The following is an 18,796-nucleotide window of genomic DNA, read 5'->3' as shown; positions in this document are numbered from 1 at the left end:
CAGCACCAAGGGTGCTCTGTGGTTGGGGACAGCACTGCTCTGGTGTCTGCTAGGCTCCCTTCCCTCCCTCTCCCTCAAAGGAGAAGATACAAACAAGGTGGGAGAGGCACCGCGGCCCTGGGCATGTGCCGGCCCTGAGTTCGGCGCCTAAAAAATAGCAGTGAAGATAGTGCTTGTGTCTTGTGGGCTTCCTGCCCCTTGCTGGAACCTTGTGGGTGGGTGGGCACTGTTGTTCTGTGGAACAGGGGTGTGGATGTGTGTGTTCTCTGACAGAGGTGCTGTGGCTACAAAGTGAAGGTCTCTCACCATGTCTCGGGGGTCTCTGGGCCCAAGAAGCAATGTGCCCACCTGCCTGGCTCAGCCGGGCTCCCGTGGTGCCTATACCAAAGGCTGGCCAGGACCCCGCTGCACTGGCTTCCTGTGGCCCATTCTGGGCCCTTCCAGGCCCTGTACACGTTGACATGCACTACTCAGCTCTAGATTTTGGTGGTGCGGGGAACTGAACTCGAGACTTTGAAGCCGTGGGCATGAGAGTCTGTTTGCATGACCATTATGCTGTCCACCCTGCCCTGACCATACACTTTTGAGCCCTCTATTCCAGCTGATATTTTCACTCTTACGAAGGGTCGGGGGGGCTCTGCAGCCCGGAACTTTCCTAGTGCCATGGGCATCACGGCAACCTCTTCCTCCCCCGCCCCCAGCCTGGTGAGCTACCCCTCAGACCTGGCCCTCTTACTTCCCCCACAGCTGGAAGTGCTTCTCCAGCCCTGAGTCAACTCCCACTCCTCCTCCTGATTCAGCAGCCTAGGAGAGAGGGTCCCCCTGGGTAGGGGAGTGTGTCTCCCCTCCCCCTTTCCTCTGGGGAACCAGCCAGCAGAACTGCACATTCCAAAAGGGGGCACAAGGGAAGAAGGTCATCAAAGGGAGCTGCTTCTGAGGCGGGGACGGGAACCGAGGACCTTCAGAAATGGCCACACAGGAGGTCCTCAGCCTGTGCTCTGAGGCACAGAGGTCAAACAGGACTCCTGCAAAGACCCCGGGGGCAGGCGGGCCATGGAAGGACAACAGCAGAGCTGGAAGAAGACACTGATTGCAGAACTTACTAGCAGGTCCCGGCAGACCCAGACAAGCCCAGGGCTGGAGGGAGAACAGAGAGTGCGAGGGGCAGACACAGATTCCAGAGACGCCGATCTTAGCATAGGTGCAAAGACTGCAGGGACCGGCCCTGGGCAGGTGTGGAGGAGCCTTAGAACAGGGCAGCTGAGGGAGTTGGGTGGTAGTGTAGTGGGTTAAGCACAGGTGGCTCGAAGTGCAAGGATCCCGGTTCGAGCCCCTGGCTCCCCACCTGCAGGGGAGTCACTTCCCAGGCGGTGAAGCAGGTCTGCAGGTGTCTGTCTTTCTCTCCCCCTCTCTGTCTTCCCCGCCCCTCTCCATTTCTCTCTGTCCTGTCCAACAACAATGACATTAATAACAACAACAATAAAGCAAGGGCAACAAAAGGGAATAAATAAATAAATATTAAAAAAAAAGAACAGGGCAACTGAGTGAGGACAACACACTGTAATTCAGCTTTTTCTGGAAAAACAAGAGGGGACTCGGAGAGGCTGTGACTGCAGAGGGGAGGTGGTGGGGTGGCGTCTCGGGCCAGGCATCCGTCCCCCTGTGCCCTTCCAGAAAACTGTGACCTGTCACGGCTCTTGGGTTCAAACCCAAAGCATGCACCCCCCCCACACACCCCATCCCACTCCACCCCAAGATCCCCTCTGCACTCTGGGGAACTGTCCATGGGGCAGCACGGGGCAAGGGGTGCTGAGCACGCACGGGAGGGACAAAAATGCCAGAGCACACGCACATGCAAGACCCAAGTTCAAGTCCAGCCTCCACTGTACAGAAGGCGCCTCCAGTGCTGTGGTATCTCGCCCTCTGTGTCTGTGTGTCCATCTCTGCCTCTCTTTCTTTTGAAATTTTATTTGTGACTGGATGGAGACGGGGGAATTGAGAGGTGGGAGATAAGAGGAGAGATACCTGCAGCTCTACTTTACCCTTGAAGCTTCCCTCCCTGCAGGTGGGGACCGGGGTCTTGTGCCCTGTCATGTGGGTGCTTGACCAGGTGTGCCACCTCCTGGCCCTCTGCCTCTATCTGAAAACGTCAGCCTGGAGTGGTGAAGCCCTGGTGACAACAAAAACAAGATCACAGGGAGTCGGGCGGTAGTGCAACAGGTTAGGCGCAGGTGGTGCAAAGTGCAAGGACTGGTATAAGGATCCTGGTTCGAGCCCCTGGCTCCCCACCTGCAGGGGAGTCGCTTCACAGGCGGTGAAGCAGGTCTGCAGGTGTCTGTCTTTCTCTCTTCCTCTCTGTCTTCCCTCTTCTCTCCATTTCTCTCTGTCTTATCCAATAATTACAATAACAATAATAACTACAACAATAAAACAAGTGCCACAAAAGGGAATAAATAAATAAATATTAAAAAATATCCTTATTTAAAAACAAAAAACAAAATCACAGATCCCCACGAAGGATGTGAGATTTGGCAACTGCATAGAAAGGGTCAGGATCACGACATGACTCAGAAACCCAGTGGGCCACCCAGACCCAGACAGCGGGCTGGAAACAACGCAGGGCACAGTGGCAAGGCCTGAAACCATAAGCCCACCGTGCCCAGGACGCGGGTCACAGGAGGCGTCTCTGCAGAGTCCGAGGGGACAGCAGCTCCACCCTGTGTCCTCTTAGGTGGGGCACATGTTTTAAGTTTGAACGGGTCTGTTTTCAGCTCCTTGGTTACTTTTAAAGACTGCTTTGCTCATGCCACACTTCCCTTGACATGGACGTCTTCACTGCACGTTTATACCAGGCAAGACAGCGGGACACTGCTAAGGAAAAGCCAGTTCACTGCAAACTCTCCACAGAGAGGCAAACACATTATGTTGGCTTGTGACTCCTAGAGAAATAAAAGCCCGGGGCTGGACGGTTACACACAGGTAGAGCACTCATATCACCACACGCAAGGGCCCACGTTCAAGTCCTCAGTGAGGAAGCTTTAAGAGTAGGGCTGCAGGAGTCTCTCCTTCTGTGTCTCACCGTCTTAGCAGTTTACATTGGGTTTCTTTTGCTGGCAGCAGTACACTTGGGATAACTGTTGAGGAAACTTGTTTGTGTGTTCCTGGCAAAAGCGAGTGCTGACACAGGGAGCCCTGTGTAAGGATGTCCACAGGCTTGATGGAAGGTTCTTAGCACAGGGGCCAGATGAGACAACAGCAGGACACTTTCTAGTAGCTTCCAAAGTGGGAGCTGCAAATGTCCTTCCTCAGCAGAATGGGAAACAGTAGCTAGTATCGACCCAAAGTGGAATATATTTTCTTAATTTTTTATTTATAAAAAGGAAACATTGACAAAACCATAGGATAAGAGGGGTACAGCTTCGCACAATCCCCACCACCAGAACTCCCGTATCCCATCCCCTCCCCCTCAGCTAAAGATAGCTTTCCTATTCTTTAATTCTCTGGGAACATGGCCCCAGGGTCATTGTGGGAGGCAGAAGGTAGAAGGTCTGGCTTCTGTAATTGCTTCCCCGCTGAACATGGGCGTTGACAGGTCGATTCATACTCCCAGCCTGTCTGTCTCTTTCCCTAGTGGGAAGGGCTCTGGGGAAGCGGGGCTCCATGGCACATTGGTGGGGTCGTCTGTCCAGGGAAGTCTGGTTGGCATCATGCTGGCATCTGGAAAAAGAGAGTTAACATACAGAGAAAAGAGAAAAAAGAAAAGAAAAAGAAAAGAGAGTTAACATACAAAGCCAAACAAACTGTTGGACAATTATGAACCTAAAGGCTGGAGTAGTGCAGCTGAAGCGTTGGGGGGGGGGGGGTCCTCCATTTTGTAGACAGCTAGTAGGCATATTTTAGTTATATTCCAAAGGGCCTGTAGCTATACTAGTTTTTTTTTTTTTTTTTTCCTGAACCTGAAATCTGATATGCAGGTGAATCCTAATTATTGTCTGGGGAGATGATGTCATGGCTGGAAAAGGACCAGAAATCTGGATCAGGGAAGAGGGTAGCTTCCCTAATATGGGAAAGGGATATAAATATTGTTGACTGTAAACCCCATCAATCTGATGTGATCTGGGGCCAAACTGGAATATTATGCAGTCAGTAAGACAGGTGATTCCTACACACACCACCGTGAGTGACTCAGGTGGCTCTGTAATGCAATGACAGTATCGCAGTGACTCACATCAGGTAATCAGCATCAGCAAAGCGCTGGTCAGAAAGGGACAATGTCTACAGGAAAATTATCCAAGATACACTTTCAGAAGGGAAGCAAGCCGAGGGCCTGGGAGGTATACCTGCTCAGTGTCAGAGCCCAGCAATGGCATACTTTCGGCCCCAGGTTCAATTCTGATGCCCCCGTATCCCGGAGCGGTGTGGTAATCTGCTCTCTCTCTCTCTTGCTCTTATAAAAATAATCTACAAAAAAAGAGATAATGAAGCAGGTGTAAATTGTACGACTTTCCTACCTTTGGTATTTTCCAACTTCCTGTGAGTAAAACATTTCCAAGCTATAATTATTATTTTTAAATAAGAGTAGAGCTTTTTTCCTGCGACAGACCCTTAGTACATTGGTTCACAGGGCAGCGAGCATCAGATCACGGGCATAAGAGCCCAAGCCTACGGAATTTATTATTATTTTTTTTGCCTCCAGGGTTATCACTGGGGCTCGGTGCCTGTGCTATGAACCCGCTGCTCCTGGAGGAATATCTCTTTTTACTGTTGTTGCTATTACTGTATTGTTGCTGCTGCTGCTGTTGGACAGGACAGAGAAATTAAGAGGAGAGGGGAAGACGGGGAGAGAAAGACACCTGCAGACCTGCCTCACCACCTGTGAAGCAACCCCCCCTGCAGGAGGGGACCCGGGGGCTCGAACCAGGATCCTAGCTCAGGTCCTTGCACTTAACCTGTTGTGCCACTGCCCGGCCCCTGAAAATAAACTCTGGAGGTGGTCACAGCATCTGCGGGTGTGGGGTCAGCGCTACTTAGAAATGTGTGAAGTGTTTTCTGCTGGGCTGCCTGAAAAGTCAGGGCGTATTTTGCTGTGTTTTCCTCTGTGAACGTGCGTCTTAACTTTTTAAAGATATTTATTTATTCCCTTTTGTTGCCCTTGTTGTTATTATTGTTGTAGTTATTAATGTTGTCATTGTTGGATAGGACAGAGAGAAATGGAGAGAGGAGGGGAAGACAGAGAGGGGGAGAGAAAGATAGACACCTGCAGACCTGCTTCATCGCTTGTGAAGCGACACCCCTGCAGGTGGGGAGCTGGGTGCTTGAACCGGGATCCTCACGCCGGTCCTTGTGCTTTGCGCCATGTGCGCTTAATCTGCTACGCTACCGCCCGACTCCCTAAGACCTGACTTTTCTGACAACCCAGTACTTTGATCTTGAGAGAAGATGTCGCTGGCAAAGGCTTGGTCCTCAACCATTCTTTCAATTTTTCTTAAAATAAGTAATGGTGTTGAAATATTGTCTGAGAAATAGGTAATAGAGGAGCTTGTTCATATATAATATTGTTTGTTTCCACTTAAATTTGCTGTTCTTCTGCATGAAGGTTTTTTTTTGTTTTTTTTTAGATAAGAAACTGGCAGAGAGAGAGAGAGAGAGAGAGAGAGAGAGGACTGAGACCGAGACCCCACAGCACCAAAGCTTCCTTCAGTGTGGCCCGGTGGGTCTTTTGTCAGCCCTGCACTATTGAGCAGCCCCCCTCCCCACCACTCTGTCCCTCCACCCTCAGACACGGTTGGTGCCCGTGTGGAGATGAGCACTGACTTGGGTCACGCTCCAGCCATGCACTTGGGCTGCCCTTTCTCCGACGGAAAGTAGCTGCTTGCTGAAGATTCTGTGCTGCTCTCCTCCAGAAAAAAAATTTAAAAAAATTATTTTTTGTTTTATTTATTGGATAGAGACAGCCAGAAATCTAGAGGGAAGGGGGTGATAAAGAGGGAGAGACCCCTGCAGCACTGCTTCACCACTTGCAAAGCTTTCCCTCTGCAGATGGGGACCCTTGCACATTGTAACATGTGCGCTCGACCAGGTGCGCCATCACCTGGCCCCCGAGATTTTTCTTACTTTGAACCTTAGTGCATCTGTGACTTGTGGTCACGGCCATTCACACCTCCCCACGTGTCCACTGGGGTCTCTGCCCTTTTTCCAAGGGGCTAGCTAAGTAGGCATCTCTGCTCGCCGTGGTCTCAGCGTGTATGTGGGGGTGGGAAGGGGAGCCAAGTGCCCGCTGGGAAGGCTTTGAGAATTCTGCACCCCATCTCATTGTCCTCAGGCTGGTGCAGGCTTAGTAGGGTGGGTGGGCCTGGCCCTGGGGGCAAGGGTGGCCCTGTGACCACCTGCCTGTCCCTTGTCCCCCTCAGCTGTGCTATGTGCCTGGGATTCTGAGCATCCCCTCCCAACCCCTGGGGCCTGGTACAGGACAGCCCTAGCTTCCCCATTCCTGGGGCTCCTCCCAGGGGCACTTCTGATGGGGAGGGGGGTGAGCTCTGCAGAGAGAGTTCACGCCCCTGCGGCCAGCTGAACAGAGTGTCACAGCGGTGATTTCCGGAATGCTCTTTGCTGCCATCTTCAGCCAGCTCTGTGGATTTGATAATTTAAAATAAATTTAAAAAAGCCCTTTCATTTCAGATTCAGAGAACGGAGATGACAAAGCCAACTTATTTTCTTTTTAAAGAAAGATCTTTCTTAGCAGCCAGCGAAATAGTTCTCCTGGATAGTGTGCTCACTGCCTTGCCCTGTGCACGAGCCTGGCCCTCATGGCAGTGAAATGAGGCTTCCACACTGTGCACATCTCTTCCACTGTTTCTGTCTCTATAAAAAGAAAGGTTCTTTTAAATATTTATTTTTTATTCCCTTTTGTTGCCCTTGTTTTTTATTGTTGTAGTTATTATTGTTGTCGTCGTTGTTGGATAGGACAGAGAGAAATGGAGAGAGGAGGGGAAGACAGACAGAGAGGGGGAGAGAAAGACAGACACCTGCAGACCTGCTTCACCGCCTGGGAAGCGACTCCCCTGCAGGTGGGGAGCCGGGGGCTCGAACCGGGATCCTTATGCCGGTCCTTGTGCTTTGTGCCATGTGTGCTTAACCTGCTGCGCTACCGCCCGCCCCCCCCCCCCCCTTTTTAAAAAGAGATTTACTGATTGAAGTTTTTGTTGTTGTTGCTTTTTTTTGCCTTTAGAGTGACTAGAGAGCTTGGTGCCAACACTATGAATCCACCACTCCCAGTGGCCATTTTTTTCCCCTTCCTTCCTTCCTTCCTTCCTTCCTTCCTTCCTTCCTTCCTTCCTTCCTTCCTTCCTTCCTTCCTCCCTCCCTCCCTCCCTCCCTCCCTCCCTCCCTCCCTCCCTCCCTTTCTTTTTATTCAATAAGACAGAAATTGAGAGGAGAGGGGAGATAGAGAGGGAGAGAGACCCCTGCAGCCCTGCTTCACTGCTTGTGAAGCTTGCCCCCCTGCAGGTGGGGACCGGGGGCTCAGATCAGGATCCTTGCTCATGGGGATATATGAGCTTAACCAGGTGCACCACTGCCCAGTCCCCTGATGAAAGTCTTGAGAGAGAGAGGCAGGACATCACTCTGGCAACTGTGGTACTGGGAACCAGACTTATACCTGCAAGTCCCGTGCTCCACCCCCCTGGCCACCTCCCCCAGCTTTCTGGAGCTTGGAGGGAGCGTTTGTTCCCAGACAGCTCTGTGCTGGCCAACACCGGGCTGGTCAGTTTCCTGCAGGAGCGTTTGTTGGAAAGAAAGAAAGCCATTCCTTGTTGCCCAGGGAGCCTGTCTTTAGCCGGCAGCTCAGTCCTCTCTGAGCAGCAAGAAAACAGCTCAGTGCTCAACACGTAAGAGTGGCCTGCTGTCTGACAGCACACGTGTGTCTGTCTGTCCACGTTTTTTAGTGGAGCAGAGGCTTCTAACCTCGGAATGCTCCCCGGGCCTTGGCTGTGGGTGGACTAGTTCCAGGCCTCTGAACATAAAACACATTGACTAGGTTTCCCTGTGAGCCTGGGCTTTCAAAGAGGATCCCTTTGGAAAGTTGGCAGAGACACACTTTTCCTGGCATAAGCTGTTTTCTTTCCCTTCCCCTCTGCCGCCCAGAGCCCTGCAGGGTCCGTGGGCGTCCTGAGATTGCAGGGTTCCTGAGCAGAGTTACTCCCCGAGCTGCTTCTCTATTTCTCTGTCGTCAGAATGGGCCCTTGGACCCGGGCGAGCCAAGGCTGGGCCTTCTAGAGACTGAATTTCAGGGGGACTGGGCCGTGGCACTCCCCGTTTACACCAGACAGGCGCTTTCACCAGCTAAGCCACGGCTCACGCATAGAACCTACATCACACAAGGACTCAGGTTCAAGCCCCCCGGGTCCCCACCTGTGGAAGGGAAGCTTCACCAGCGGTGGAGCTGTGCTGTAGGTGTCTCTCTCTCTCCCTTGTTCTTCCCCCTCCCAATCGCAGTTTCTTGCTGTCCTTTCCAATAAAACGGAGGAAGGAAGGACAGATGAACTTTGACTCCTGCCTCCTAGTCTTGAGAGAGGTCAGATGATTGTTTCATGAAAGTGCTTCTGGATCAGGTGGCTGGGTGGTGGTGTACCTGGTTAAGTGCTTATAGTCCTAAGTGCAAGGATTTGGGATCGAGTCTCCGGCTCCCCACCTGGGGGGGGGGGGGGCGACACACACGCTTCACAAGCGGTGAAGTAGGTCTGCAGGTGTCTCTTTCTCTCTCCCCCTCTTCTCAATTTCTTTTTCTCCTTTCTAATAAATTGGAAGAAAGGGTCTCCAGGAGCAGTGGATTGCTAGTGCCTACACTGAGCCCCAGCAAAAACCCTGGAAGCAAAAACGAGTGTCCCTTCTCAGGTGCCACCTGCTCCCCACGGCTCCACAGCCAACCCCACCTGGTTCTGCATCCCAGAGCCAGCTGCCAGATACCCACCAGAACCACCCCCATGTGGGCCTTGCTGCCGGCCGGTGACTCATGCCGCCTGGAGCGTGTGTGGGAGGCCTTACAGGCCGTGAGCGGGCTCCTGTGTCAGGGACAGCGGCCACCCGGGGTCAGAGCTGGTGGAAACAGGGAGACGCTCCTGCCCTAGCCTGCCTGATTCCTGTGGCTGGTTTCCAGACACCTTAGTCTCCTTGGAGGAATGTTGGGTTGGGTGAGGACCCTCTCTGTCTGTCTGTCTGTCTATTCTTTGCTGGTGCAAAAAGGAAGCAGTTGCAACTTGGCTGGGACGTGCAGATGGCGTGTGTGTGTGTGTGTGTGTGTGTCCCAGGCGTGTGGCTGAGCCCAGCCCTCAGAATCTTTCTCCCTTCCCTCTGCCTCACCCTGTCACTCAGCCCGTTTGATCTCCCAGGTCAGGCGGGTGCATTTGGACCCAGCATGTTCTGCATGTTCCTTTGCAGCCTCAGTGCCCTGTGCACGTTTGCTGGCCACCGTCTGGTGTGGCTGCCCCGCTGAGGCAGGGGCTCCTCCTCCAGGGTCCTCATCCCCGGCTCCCCCAGCACGATGAACAGATGTATGCCCTCTCACCCGTGACCCCTTTGCCTCCCGGGAGCCCCGACACTGTGGGGAGTCCCGCGGGCTTGTGACGCCGCCTTCTGCTTCTCTGTCCCCACGAGCAGATACCAGTACTACCTGCAGGTCAAGAAGGACGTGCTGGAGGGCCGGCTGCGCTGCACCTTGGAGCAGGTGATCCGGCTGGCCGGCCTGGCCGTGCAAGGTAAGGTGGGCATGCTGCCTGGCCCTGCAGGGGTAGAGTGGGCATGGGCACCTGCGGCCCTGCAGGAGTTTCCAGCTGGGGGCTGTGACCAGGTACAGTGGGTGGCCCTCTCGTGCCCTGACTTCACCTGGAGTTAAGGCCCCCTGGCGGCGAGCGGGGAGACAGAAGCACTGCTCTGTGTTAGCAGACAGGTGAAGGTGCGTTTGTTCTTGGCATTCAGCAGCCTTGGGACTGAACCTCGCAGTTCCCTTTCCTGCAGAGGCTGGCGCGGGGCTGGCGCGGGGCTGGCACACATCCTGGCACTGCTGCTCAGCACAGGGGGTGGCACTCTCAGGCCCGACGTGGCACCCGCTTTGATCATCAGGCTCCCGGGATCCACGGGGTCGGGAAGAAGCACCTGGGTTTGAGTTCCCCATCTCTCACCTCCCGTGGTAAGAGCGGCCCCTCCTCTCCCCTCAGCTGACTTCGGAGACTATCACCAGTTCGACTCGCAGGACTTCCTCCACGAGTATGTGCTGTTTCCCATGGTGAGTGCCTCGTGGCTCCTAGTGAGGGTCCTGCTTTTCCTGCTTCTTTGGTTCTTTCCGCTGGAGGTCTCTGAGGAGGAAGCCCGCTTACTGCTAAAGGGGAGGCACGTGGAGGGAGGCGGCGCCTGGTTAAGCACACATGTCACTGGGAAGGGTCTGGCTGAGCCCTTCCACTCCCCACCTGCGGTGTGTTGGGGGGAAGCTAAGTAAGGACTGCAGGTATCTCTCTCTCTACTGCTTTCCATCCTGTCTGTCTCCCCTCTCAATTTCTCTTGGCGCTATCAAATTAAAAAAGAAAATGGGTGTTGGGCGGTAGCCCAGCGGGCTGAGCACACGTGGTGCCAAGTGCAAAGACCGGCGTAAGGATCCCGGTTCGAGCCCCCGGCTCCCCACCAGCAGGGGAGTCGCTTCACAGGCGGTGAAGCAGGTCTGCAGGTGTCTGTCTTTCTCTCGCCCTCTCTGTCTTCCCCTCCTCTCTCCATTTCTCTCTGTCCTATCCAACAACGATGGCTTCAATAACAACAACACTAACAACAACAATAAAGCAAGGGCAACAAAAGGGGGGGAAAAAAGCAAAAAAAATAAAAAAGGAAAAATGGCCACCAGGACCAGTGGATTTGTTGTGCTGGCACCAAGCCTCAGCAATAACCCTGGAGGCAAAATAGAAAAACAAAATGTGGAGTGAGAGGTGGCTCTTTGCCCTGTCCCCACTCACTCTTCACCTCCCTGCAGGCCACTCTGTGAGCATCACTGAGGAATGACCTCTGGAGAGAGGGATTGGCTCCTATCTTTCCCTCAGTGGACTTAACCCTTTTACTTTAGAACCCCGAATTCCTTCCTTCTTACTGTCCCTGGAATGCCTACAGGCCCGGGCACACAGCCTCTGCTCCCTCAGTCTGGTGGCCACGTCTGCAAGGTTGTGGGGAGCTGGGGAGACTGTGTGTGTGTGTGTGTGTGTGTGTGTGTGTGTGTGTGTGTGTGTGTGTCCGGCTTCTGTCTCTGGGGATGCAGCTTGTGTTTTCACCAGCTTCTGGGGCAGCAGCAGGGAGGGGGCTGAAAAGCTTTTGGGGAAACCCTGTCTCTTCCAAGGTTCCAGCTTGGCTTTTAGATATCACTCCCTACTCGGTAAACTCACATGTGAAGCCCAGTGGGCGTTGAAGCCCACAGTCCTGTGTCCAGAATCAGGGAGCAATGGCCCAGGGCTGTTCCGGCTCAGCTGGCTTTCTCCCTCCCTCTAAGCAGAAGCCACTTCCCAGGAGCCTCTGCTGCTGCCATCTGGCTCCAGAGTTCCCCACTCATTGCCTGCCAGCACACACCACCTGGGGTGACATTCTGAGGTGACACCGAGACTGCTGGGGTCATAAGAGGGAGGGGCCGGGATGAAGGGCTAGTGGAGGACACTTGAACTGGGGACCTGAAGCCTAAGCCCCACAGAGCAGAGAGCCCACTGGTTCCAGAAACAGAAACAGAAAGAGTTCTTCCCCAATGGGGCAGGGCCTGGAGAGTGGTGTGGGGGCTAAAGATGAAGCCCCCCCCCCTCTGGGGGTCAGGGGTATGAATCCACCTGCCAACACCCAGATCCAATGGAGAAGCAATTACAGAAGCCAGACCTTCCATCTTCTGCTCCCCAAAAGGAATTTGGGTCTGTACTCCTTGAGGGGCAAAGCCTAGGGGCAGATGACCAGAAGACTCTGAACCCCAATCCCACCAGGACATGAAGCGTTTGTTACCAGGAATCTTGTTTTTATACCATCACTGAAAGGGAAGGGAATCTGAAAAATACCAGAGAAGCCAGGCACGGTTTCCTGTATCAGAGAGAAGAGGAAAAAAGGAAAGACGCTTACAAGTAGTACTAGGCAGGAGTCGGGCGGGAGTCGGGCGGTAGCGCAGCGGGTTAAGCACACATGGCGGGAAGCGCAAGGGCCGGCGTAAGGATCCGGGTTTGAGCCCCCGGCTCCCCACCTGCAGGGGAGTCACTTTCTCTCCCTCTCTCTGTCTTCCCCTCCTGTCTCCATTTCTCTCTGTCCTATCCAACAACAGCAACAACAACAACAGTAATAATAACCACAACAATGCGAAAACAGTAAGTGCAGCACAAGGGGAAAACATGGTCTCCAGGAGCAGTGAATTCAGTACTAGGCATAGATAGGACTTAGGAAGTGAAGACAGGAGCATAGAAAAATTGGCGGGGCCCAGCAGTGACACACCTGGCTGAGTGCACATGTTAAAATTTGTAAGGACCGGGGTTCAAGCCTCCTGTTCCCACCTGTATGGGGAAAGCTTTGTGAGTGGTGAAGCAGGTCTGCAGGTGTCTCTCATTCTCTCTCCCTATCTTCCCTACTCTCTTGATTTCTTGTATTGTATTTACCGTTGAATGTAAAACATTAATTCCCCAATAAAGAAAATTAAGAAAAAAAAGAAATGAGGTGAGGTGCAGGTGACAGGGTCAGGGACCCCAGCCCTTCTGAGAGCAGCTGCATTCCTGGGGTGCGGGTGGGGGCGGGCCTGGCTGGGCTGTTTGATCTCCACAGGCCTGTCTGTCAAAGGCCTTTTCTGCAGCTGAGAGGAGAACAGAGTGATGCTGGCCTCCCAGGTGGCTTGCTCTCTGCCACCTGCCAGGGGGCTGTGCTCTATGGGGGCCCTGTCCCAGGAAGGCCCCAGATGCAGGGGCCTGGGGTGGGTGGGTAGCACTTGTCTTGTAAAAGGAGGAGGTTTAGGGAGCTCTTTGTCCTGGTCTTTTCACCACCTCCTTCCTCTTTTGTTTTTTGCCCGTGGAGCATCATGGGAGGGGGGAGTGACAGCAGGGTCACCACCCTCTTTGCTAGGACTTGGCGCTGGAGGAGGCCGTCCTGGAGGAACTGACACAGAAGGTGGCACAGGAACATAAGGCCCACAGGTGAGGAGGGTGAGGAGGGAGCACTCCAGCCGGGCTGAGCACGGTGACCCCATACAAGCACCCTCTCTCCAGGCCCAGTGGCCATTCGGAACAGCTCTGACTTGGGGACTGTTTCTGGTCCCTTGTCTCTTATCATTTCCCTCCCCACCTTTCTCCGTTCCTTTTATCTTCTTTCCCTCCTCCTCCTCCCCTTCCTCCCTCCCTGCGAGTGCCCTCATCGACTGGCCTCTGCCCCGCACAGCCCTCCCCCCTGGAAGCCAGCCTCCAGGAGGACCAGAAGCCACTGCACCTTGGGAACGCCCGGGGAGCCAGCCCAGCCCGGCCTTGGGTCCCAGGCTCCCACTCACTTGGCCGCGTGGCTTCCAGGTGTCACCCGCAAAATGAGCTCTGTGCTTTGGTTCAAACGGGGAGACGCTTGAGTCTCCTTCAAGAGCAGGGCTGCCTGCAGTGATCTTGTTTTCTGTGGAAGGCCAGGGGCTGGGGTGCTGACTCCGGGGCGCTCTGTGCTTCCAGGGGTGTCTTGCCGGCAGAAGCGGAGCTAATGTACATCAATGAGGTGGAGTGCTTGGAAGGCTTCGGGCAGGAGAGCTTCCCCGTCAAGGTAACAGCTCCCCGGGGACAAGCGTGAGGGCAGACACAGGCCCCGAGAGTGATGGCAGGGGCAGCACTGGGGTGCCAGCATCCCGGCTCCTCTCTGGGGCCTGTGTGCCCGGGGCCAGGAGTGTGTCACATCCTGCCTGATGCTCCTTCCCTGTCCACCTCCCCCCTGCCTCAGTTTCCCCTCTCTGCTGCCCCCTTGTAGCACAAGTCACCATTATTTATTTTTATCAGAAAGTTAAAAGCAACATGTTTCAGCTGTTTGGGGCAGCTTTAGAAGCAAAGGAAAAGGGGCTTCTGGGCTCTCCCTGGCCCCGTTCCCAGCCTCTAGGGTGAGACTGGGTGCATCCCAACTGCCACCCCCGCCCTGGGTCCTCTCTGCCCGCTGTGCTGGGAACAGGTGTCGGAGAGCCGAAGGGCCCTATGGCAGCCCAGCCCTGGTTGTGTCTGCTTGCCCTTGGAGCGTCTTGGGAGGGGGGAGTGACAGCGGGGGTGTGTGTGGGCCCGGGTAGCACCCTGGGGAAGGTCCCCGACGGTGCTCTGGTCTTACGCAGGACAATCAGGGCAACAGCGTGCACCTGGGCATCTTCTTCATGGGCATCTTCGTGAAGAACAGGGCCGGGGCCAGGGGACAAGCCGTCATGTATAGGTACTGGCTCTCCCATTGTGGGCGCCGGGGGCCGGGGGGAGGGGGGCTCTGCTGCTTTCAGACCTGGGCCTGCTTTTCCAGAGATAGGGTTGGGGACACAGCACAGGAGCTCTGCAAGAGACTGTCCTGCCCTGAGGCTCTGAGGTCCCAGGTTCTATCCCCAGCACCACCATCAGCCAGAGCTGAGCAGGGCCCTGGTATCTCTCTCTCTCTCTCTTTCTCTCCATCCCTCCCTCCCTCTCCCCCTCTCTCTCTGTATGTGTGCATGTGCATGTGTATTTTTCTCTCAAAATATTTTTGAAAGAAAGAGAAGCAGAAAGACACCCCAGCACTGAAGCTTCTCTCTATGTGCTGAACTGTGCTCAGGCTAAGTTTCTACTATTGTCTCTTTTCCCCCCGAGAGCCTCTCTGCTGCTGTGTCTATGCCCCTGGTCTTCCCTTGCTCTCTGGGGTGGTGGAGTTGAAGCAGGAGTGGAGCAAGCCCTCGGGGGCTGCAGAACCGGCTTCTGGGCTTCCAGGCTTGGCCTAGTGTCCTAGCTGCCTCGGCCGCTGAGATGCTCATTCCAGCCGGGGCACAGGTTCGGGGCACGGCTATGGTGCTCGTGGGGCTTCGGAGCTGCAGAGGCCTCCCGCCCCGCTTGGGAGCAGATATAAGCCCCTCTTCCCTGTAATGGACTCAGAATCTCAGTCCTTTGAAAATTTGCAGAGTGTCAGCTCCGCCCGTTTCTGGGGGCCTGAACTCTGAGACCTCGCGTCTATGCAGCTTGTCAGCCACCCCCCGGAGGAGGGGGGAGCCTTAGGGTGGGTACAGTGGACCCAGGGCCTGCCCTTCTCCTCTGGAGACCCTGCCTGAGGCACCTGTAGCTGGGGCCCTTGTAGACTGAGTCTCAGGTGTGCTGGGTATCTGTGGACAGGTGTGCCGGTCTGGAGGGGCGGCTAAGGCAGTTCTGAGCCTCGGTGTCTGTCAAAAGGAAGTGGGGACATGACTTCTCCCAGCCACCTTCACCGCATGCCCTGCACCAGGCGAGGGGCTCGGACCCAGAGCTGTGGGGGGCAGACCCTCTCCCTGGCATGTCTGCTTGGCCTAGTAGTAAGGGGTCTGCTCCCTTGTGCTTGGTGAAATGTGACGGCCAGGCGCCCCGTCTGGGTCACAGCCGCCCGTCAGTCCGAGCTGACGCCCTGCCTGTCCTCCCAGGTGGAACGACGTAGGCAGCGTCACGCACAACAAGTCCACCATCCTCGCCGAGCTGCTCAGCAAGGAGGAGACGCTGCTGTTCCACACAGTGAGTGAGGGGCCGGGACGCACCCTGGACCCACGGTCTCCACGGTCTCTTCACCTCGAGCCACAGCCCTGACCCCGCTACCCCCTTGTTGTTTTCGACGGGTTAGGTTGTTTTCGCTGGGCTGGCTTCACGGGCAGGTAACAGATGACCAGGGACTCATGGTTGAGTTGTAGGCAGTATCTCTTTATTCATGCAGGACGCAGCACAATCTAAGACGAGCTAAGTTAAACTCAAAGTACAGTACTCTAAAACTCACAATGCTGTCTTTATATATACTTGCCAAGTAGGGTGGAAACAGGGTGTGACATAGAGAGGGTGGAGAGAAAAGTGACTGGTGACAATCAGAGTGTGACAAGGAGAGGATCAGGGTGTGACAAGGAGGGGGGTGGAGCAAAAACATATCATGAAACAGTGGGGATTGAACCAATGCCCTGGAGGGAGGTGCTTGTTACCATCGGTTATGTAAATAGAATGAAGTGGTTATGTAAATAGAATAGTGTTAAGCAGGGGGGATTTAAACCAAATGAAACAGAAGGGGTCTCATGCATACCAACACCCCCTCATTTGGTGGGTCACCTGGGGGGTGTTTGTCAGCTGAGCCCTCGTGCACGGCCTGTGCTGTCTAGCGCCTCTTTTCCCCTGACCTCACTCTGGCTGCCGCCTTGCTGTACCACGTGGGAGAGCCCGTGGCCTGTGTCATGTTCACAGTGGTCATGCTCACCGGTGGCCGCCCACCTGCACCCATCCTGGGGCTTGCTGTGCTGGGGTGCAGCCCGGGGCTGTGTCCCCCCGCCCTGAACACACACATGGCCATTGTGCTCTGGCCTCTCTTCCAGGACGACATAGAGAACGCCAAGTACATCTCCCGGCTGTTCACCACACGGCACAAATTCTACAAGCAGAACAAGATCTGCACCGAGTAAGTCGTCCTGCCTTCACCCCCGGGGGCCTGCTCACCAGAGGTGTAGCCGCACGAGCCCGGTTCCATCCTCGGGGGGGCCCCCCACATCCGGGCGATTCTGGGGTGCTGTGGCCCTCGCCTCTCTTTCACTCTCTCTCTGTCTTCATCCGTCTTTGCAGAAACAGGAGGGGACGTGGCAGTGGCAGCTGGAGGAGCTGGTGGTCTGATGAGGGGCTGTGGTGGAGTCTGCAGGGAGACTGTCACAGATCAGCCCGGGGCAGGTGCCGTCACCTCTGCCCTGAGTGCTGGGAACTGAGTTGTGCGCGGCAGGCAGGGTGCCCCCGTGCCAGAAGGAGGGTGGGCTCCTGCAGACTTGAAAGGCAGGGTGAGCTGTCATGTCCGCCGCGGGGCTCCGGGGGCCCTGTGTGAGCCTGGGGTCAGGTCAGGGCACTCAGTGAGTGAGCAGGGACTGGGGAGGGAGGGTTCTGGGGGGCAGGCAGGTGAGTTAAATTGAACGTGTGGAGACAGGAGGATGAAGGGAGCCCGAGGGGAGCAGGCGCCTGATGGGTGTGTGCAGGGCACAGGCTGCCCCCGGCACCGCCTTCAAAGGCAGAGTCCTGGCCGGGCCCGGAGCCTTAATTGGGCTCAGAGGACCCGGATGAAGATTGGCCGGCAGTTTCTCTGTGGCTCCTCTGGGCTGAGCCGACCTGCCTGCCCCCACCCAGCAGCTGCGGAACCCACCCGGCGCACCCAGCCCACCCCGCCTCTCTGCCCCCCGCCCCCGGCCACAGCCCGGTGTTGACCTCAGCCGTGGTCAGAGGCTGGAGGGGCGTTTGCCCATGTCAGGCCTGCTGGGGACTTAGGTCAAGAGAAATTGGGCGGGAGTCGGGAGTAGTGCAGTGGGTTAAGTGCAGGTGGCGCAAAGCGCAAGGACTGAAGTAAGGATCACAAGGACTGAAGTAAGGATCCCGAAACGACTGAAGTAAGGATCCCGGATTGAGCCCCCGGCTCCCCACCTGCAGGGCAGTCGCTTCACAGGCGGTGAAGCAGGTCTGCAGGTGTCTGTCTTTCTCTCCCCCTCTCTGTCTTCCCCTCCTCTCTCCATCTCTGTCCTATCCCACAACAATGACAGCAAATAACAACAACGATAAACAACAAGAACAACAAAAGGGAAAATAAATAAATACAAAAAAATAAAAAAGAGAAATTGTGCTTACCTCACACATGCACACGGGGTACACACAGTACTGTAGACACATGCTAAGACATGCTTGCTCACATAGCACATGTCAGCACACTCGTGCAATGCAAACACACGCTTAGTCCACATGTGCTAGCACACGCCCATGCGCGCGTGGCATTGTGGCCACAGGCTGACTTGCTCTCCTCCGGAGATCCTGCCTGAGGCACCTGTAGCTGGGCCCCTGCGCTGAGTCTCCTCTCCCATCCATGCACACGCGGTGCTGCTCACTAAATGAGCACACGCGCACGCACCTGTGTGCAGCCCACAGCTGCATCTGTACTCGGGACGGCACAGGCCCACCCTCAGGAGGCACGCGCGCACACACACACGTACACACATACACACATGCACAAGCACACGTACATATGCACACACTTAAATGCACATGCACACACATGTACACACAGTGCACACACGTACACACTCATACACACATACACACAGCACACGTACACACACAAGCACGTACATGCACAAACACGTGCACACATGCACACACTTAAACACACCTGTACACACGTGCACACACGTACACGTGTGCACACACGTACAAACACACACACACACACGCTAGTCACTTTCCCGCTGGCCCACCCACCTTACCTTCTGCATTACCCAGGACTCTCTTGCTGATTCTGGGGCTGAATGAGACAACAGCTTTTGCGACGTGGCTGTCAATGTCCATCTTCCGGCTGCCCGCAGCCTCCTCGCAGCAGATGTCCCTTCTGAGCAAAAGTGCCGAGTTTCCAAAGTTCCTGGTTGGGTGTTTTCTGCCCCGCCAGCCAGCATCTCAGTGAGACTGAGATCAGGGTGGGGCTCTGGCCGGGGCACTTCTTTCTTACCACAGTTTGGGACGTTTCTGCCTCAGGGGAGCCCTGTGCGTCCCCAAGCATTCCCCAGACGGGGAGGCTGTGCCGATGGCCGCCATAGCTCCCGGGAGACGCTGGG

At 55.2% G+C, this 18,796-nt stretch overlaps 1 protein-coding gene across 1 annotated transcript in view; it reads left to right on the top strand.

Moving 5' to 3' along the window:
- The window catches only part of PTPN14 (protein tyrosine phosphatase non-receptor type 14), a 58,474-nt gene that overhangs the window by 16,251 nt on the left and 23,427 nt on the right, over positions 1 to 18,796 (top strand). Inside the window, exons 3-9 of the mRNA XM_060178436.1 lie at positions 9,655 to 9,752; positions 10,212 to 10,279; positions 13,105 to 13,175; positions 13,689 to 13,776; positions 14,327 to 14,421; positions 15,617 to 15,704; positions 16,541 to 16,623. Of these exons, the coding sequence (XP_060034419.1) occupies positions 9,655 to 9,752; positions 10,212 to 10,279; positions 13,105 to 13,175; positions 13,689 to 13,776; positions 14,327 to 14,421; positions 15,617 to 15,704; positions 16,541 to 16,623 (591 nt within the window). The remainder of the gene's footprint in view (positions 1 to 9,654; positions 9,753 to 10,211; positions 10,280 to 13,104; positions 13,176 to 13,688; positions 13,777 to 14,326; positions 14,422 to 15,616; positions 15,705 to 16,540; positions 16,624 to 18,796) is intronic.

The sequence above is a fragment of the Erinaceus europaeus genome, chromosome 19 (assembly GCF_950295315.1).
Source record: "Erinaceus europaeus chromosome 19, mEriEur2.1, whole genome shotgun sequence".
NCBI classification, from domain to species: Eukaryota; Metazoa; Chordata; class Mammalia; order Eulipotyphla; family Erinaceidae; genus Erinaceus; species Erinaceus europaeus.
Note: the sequence above shows the minus strand (reverse complement) of the source record. Positions and strands in the feature narration are given on the sequence as shown.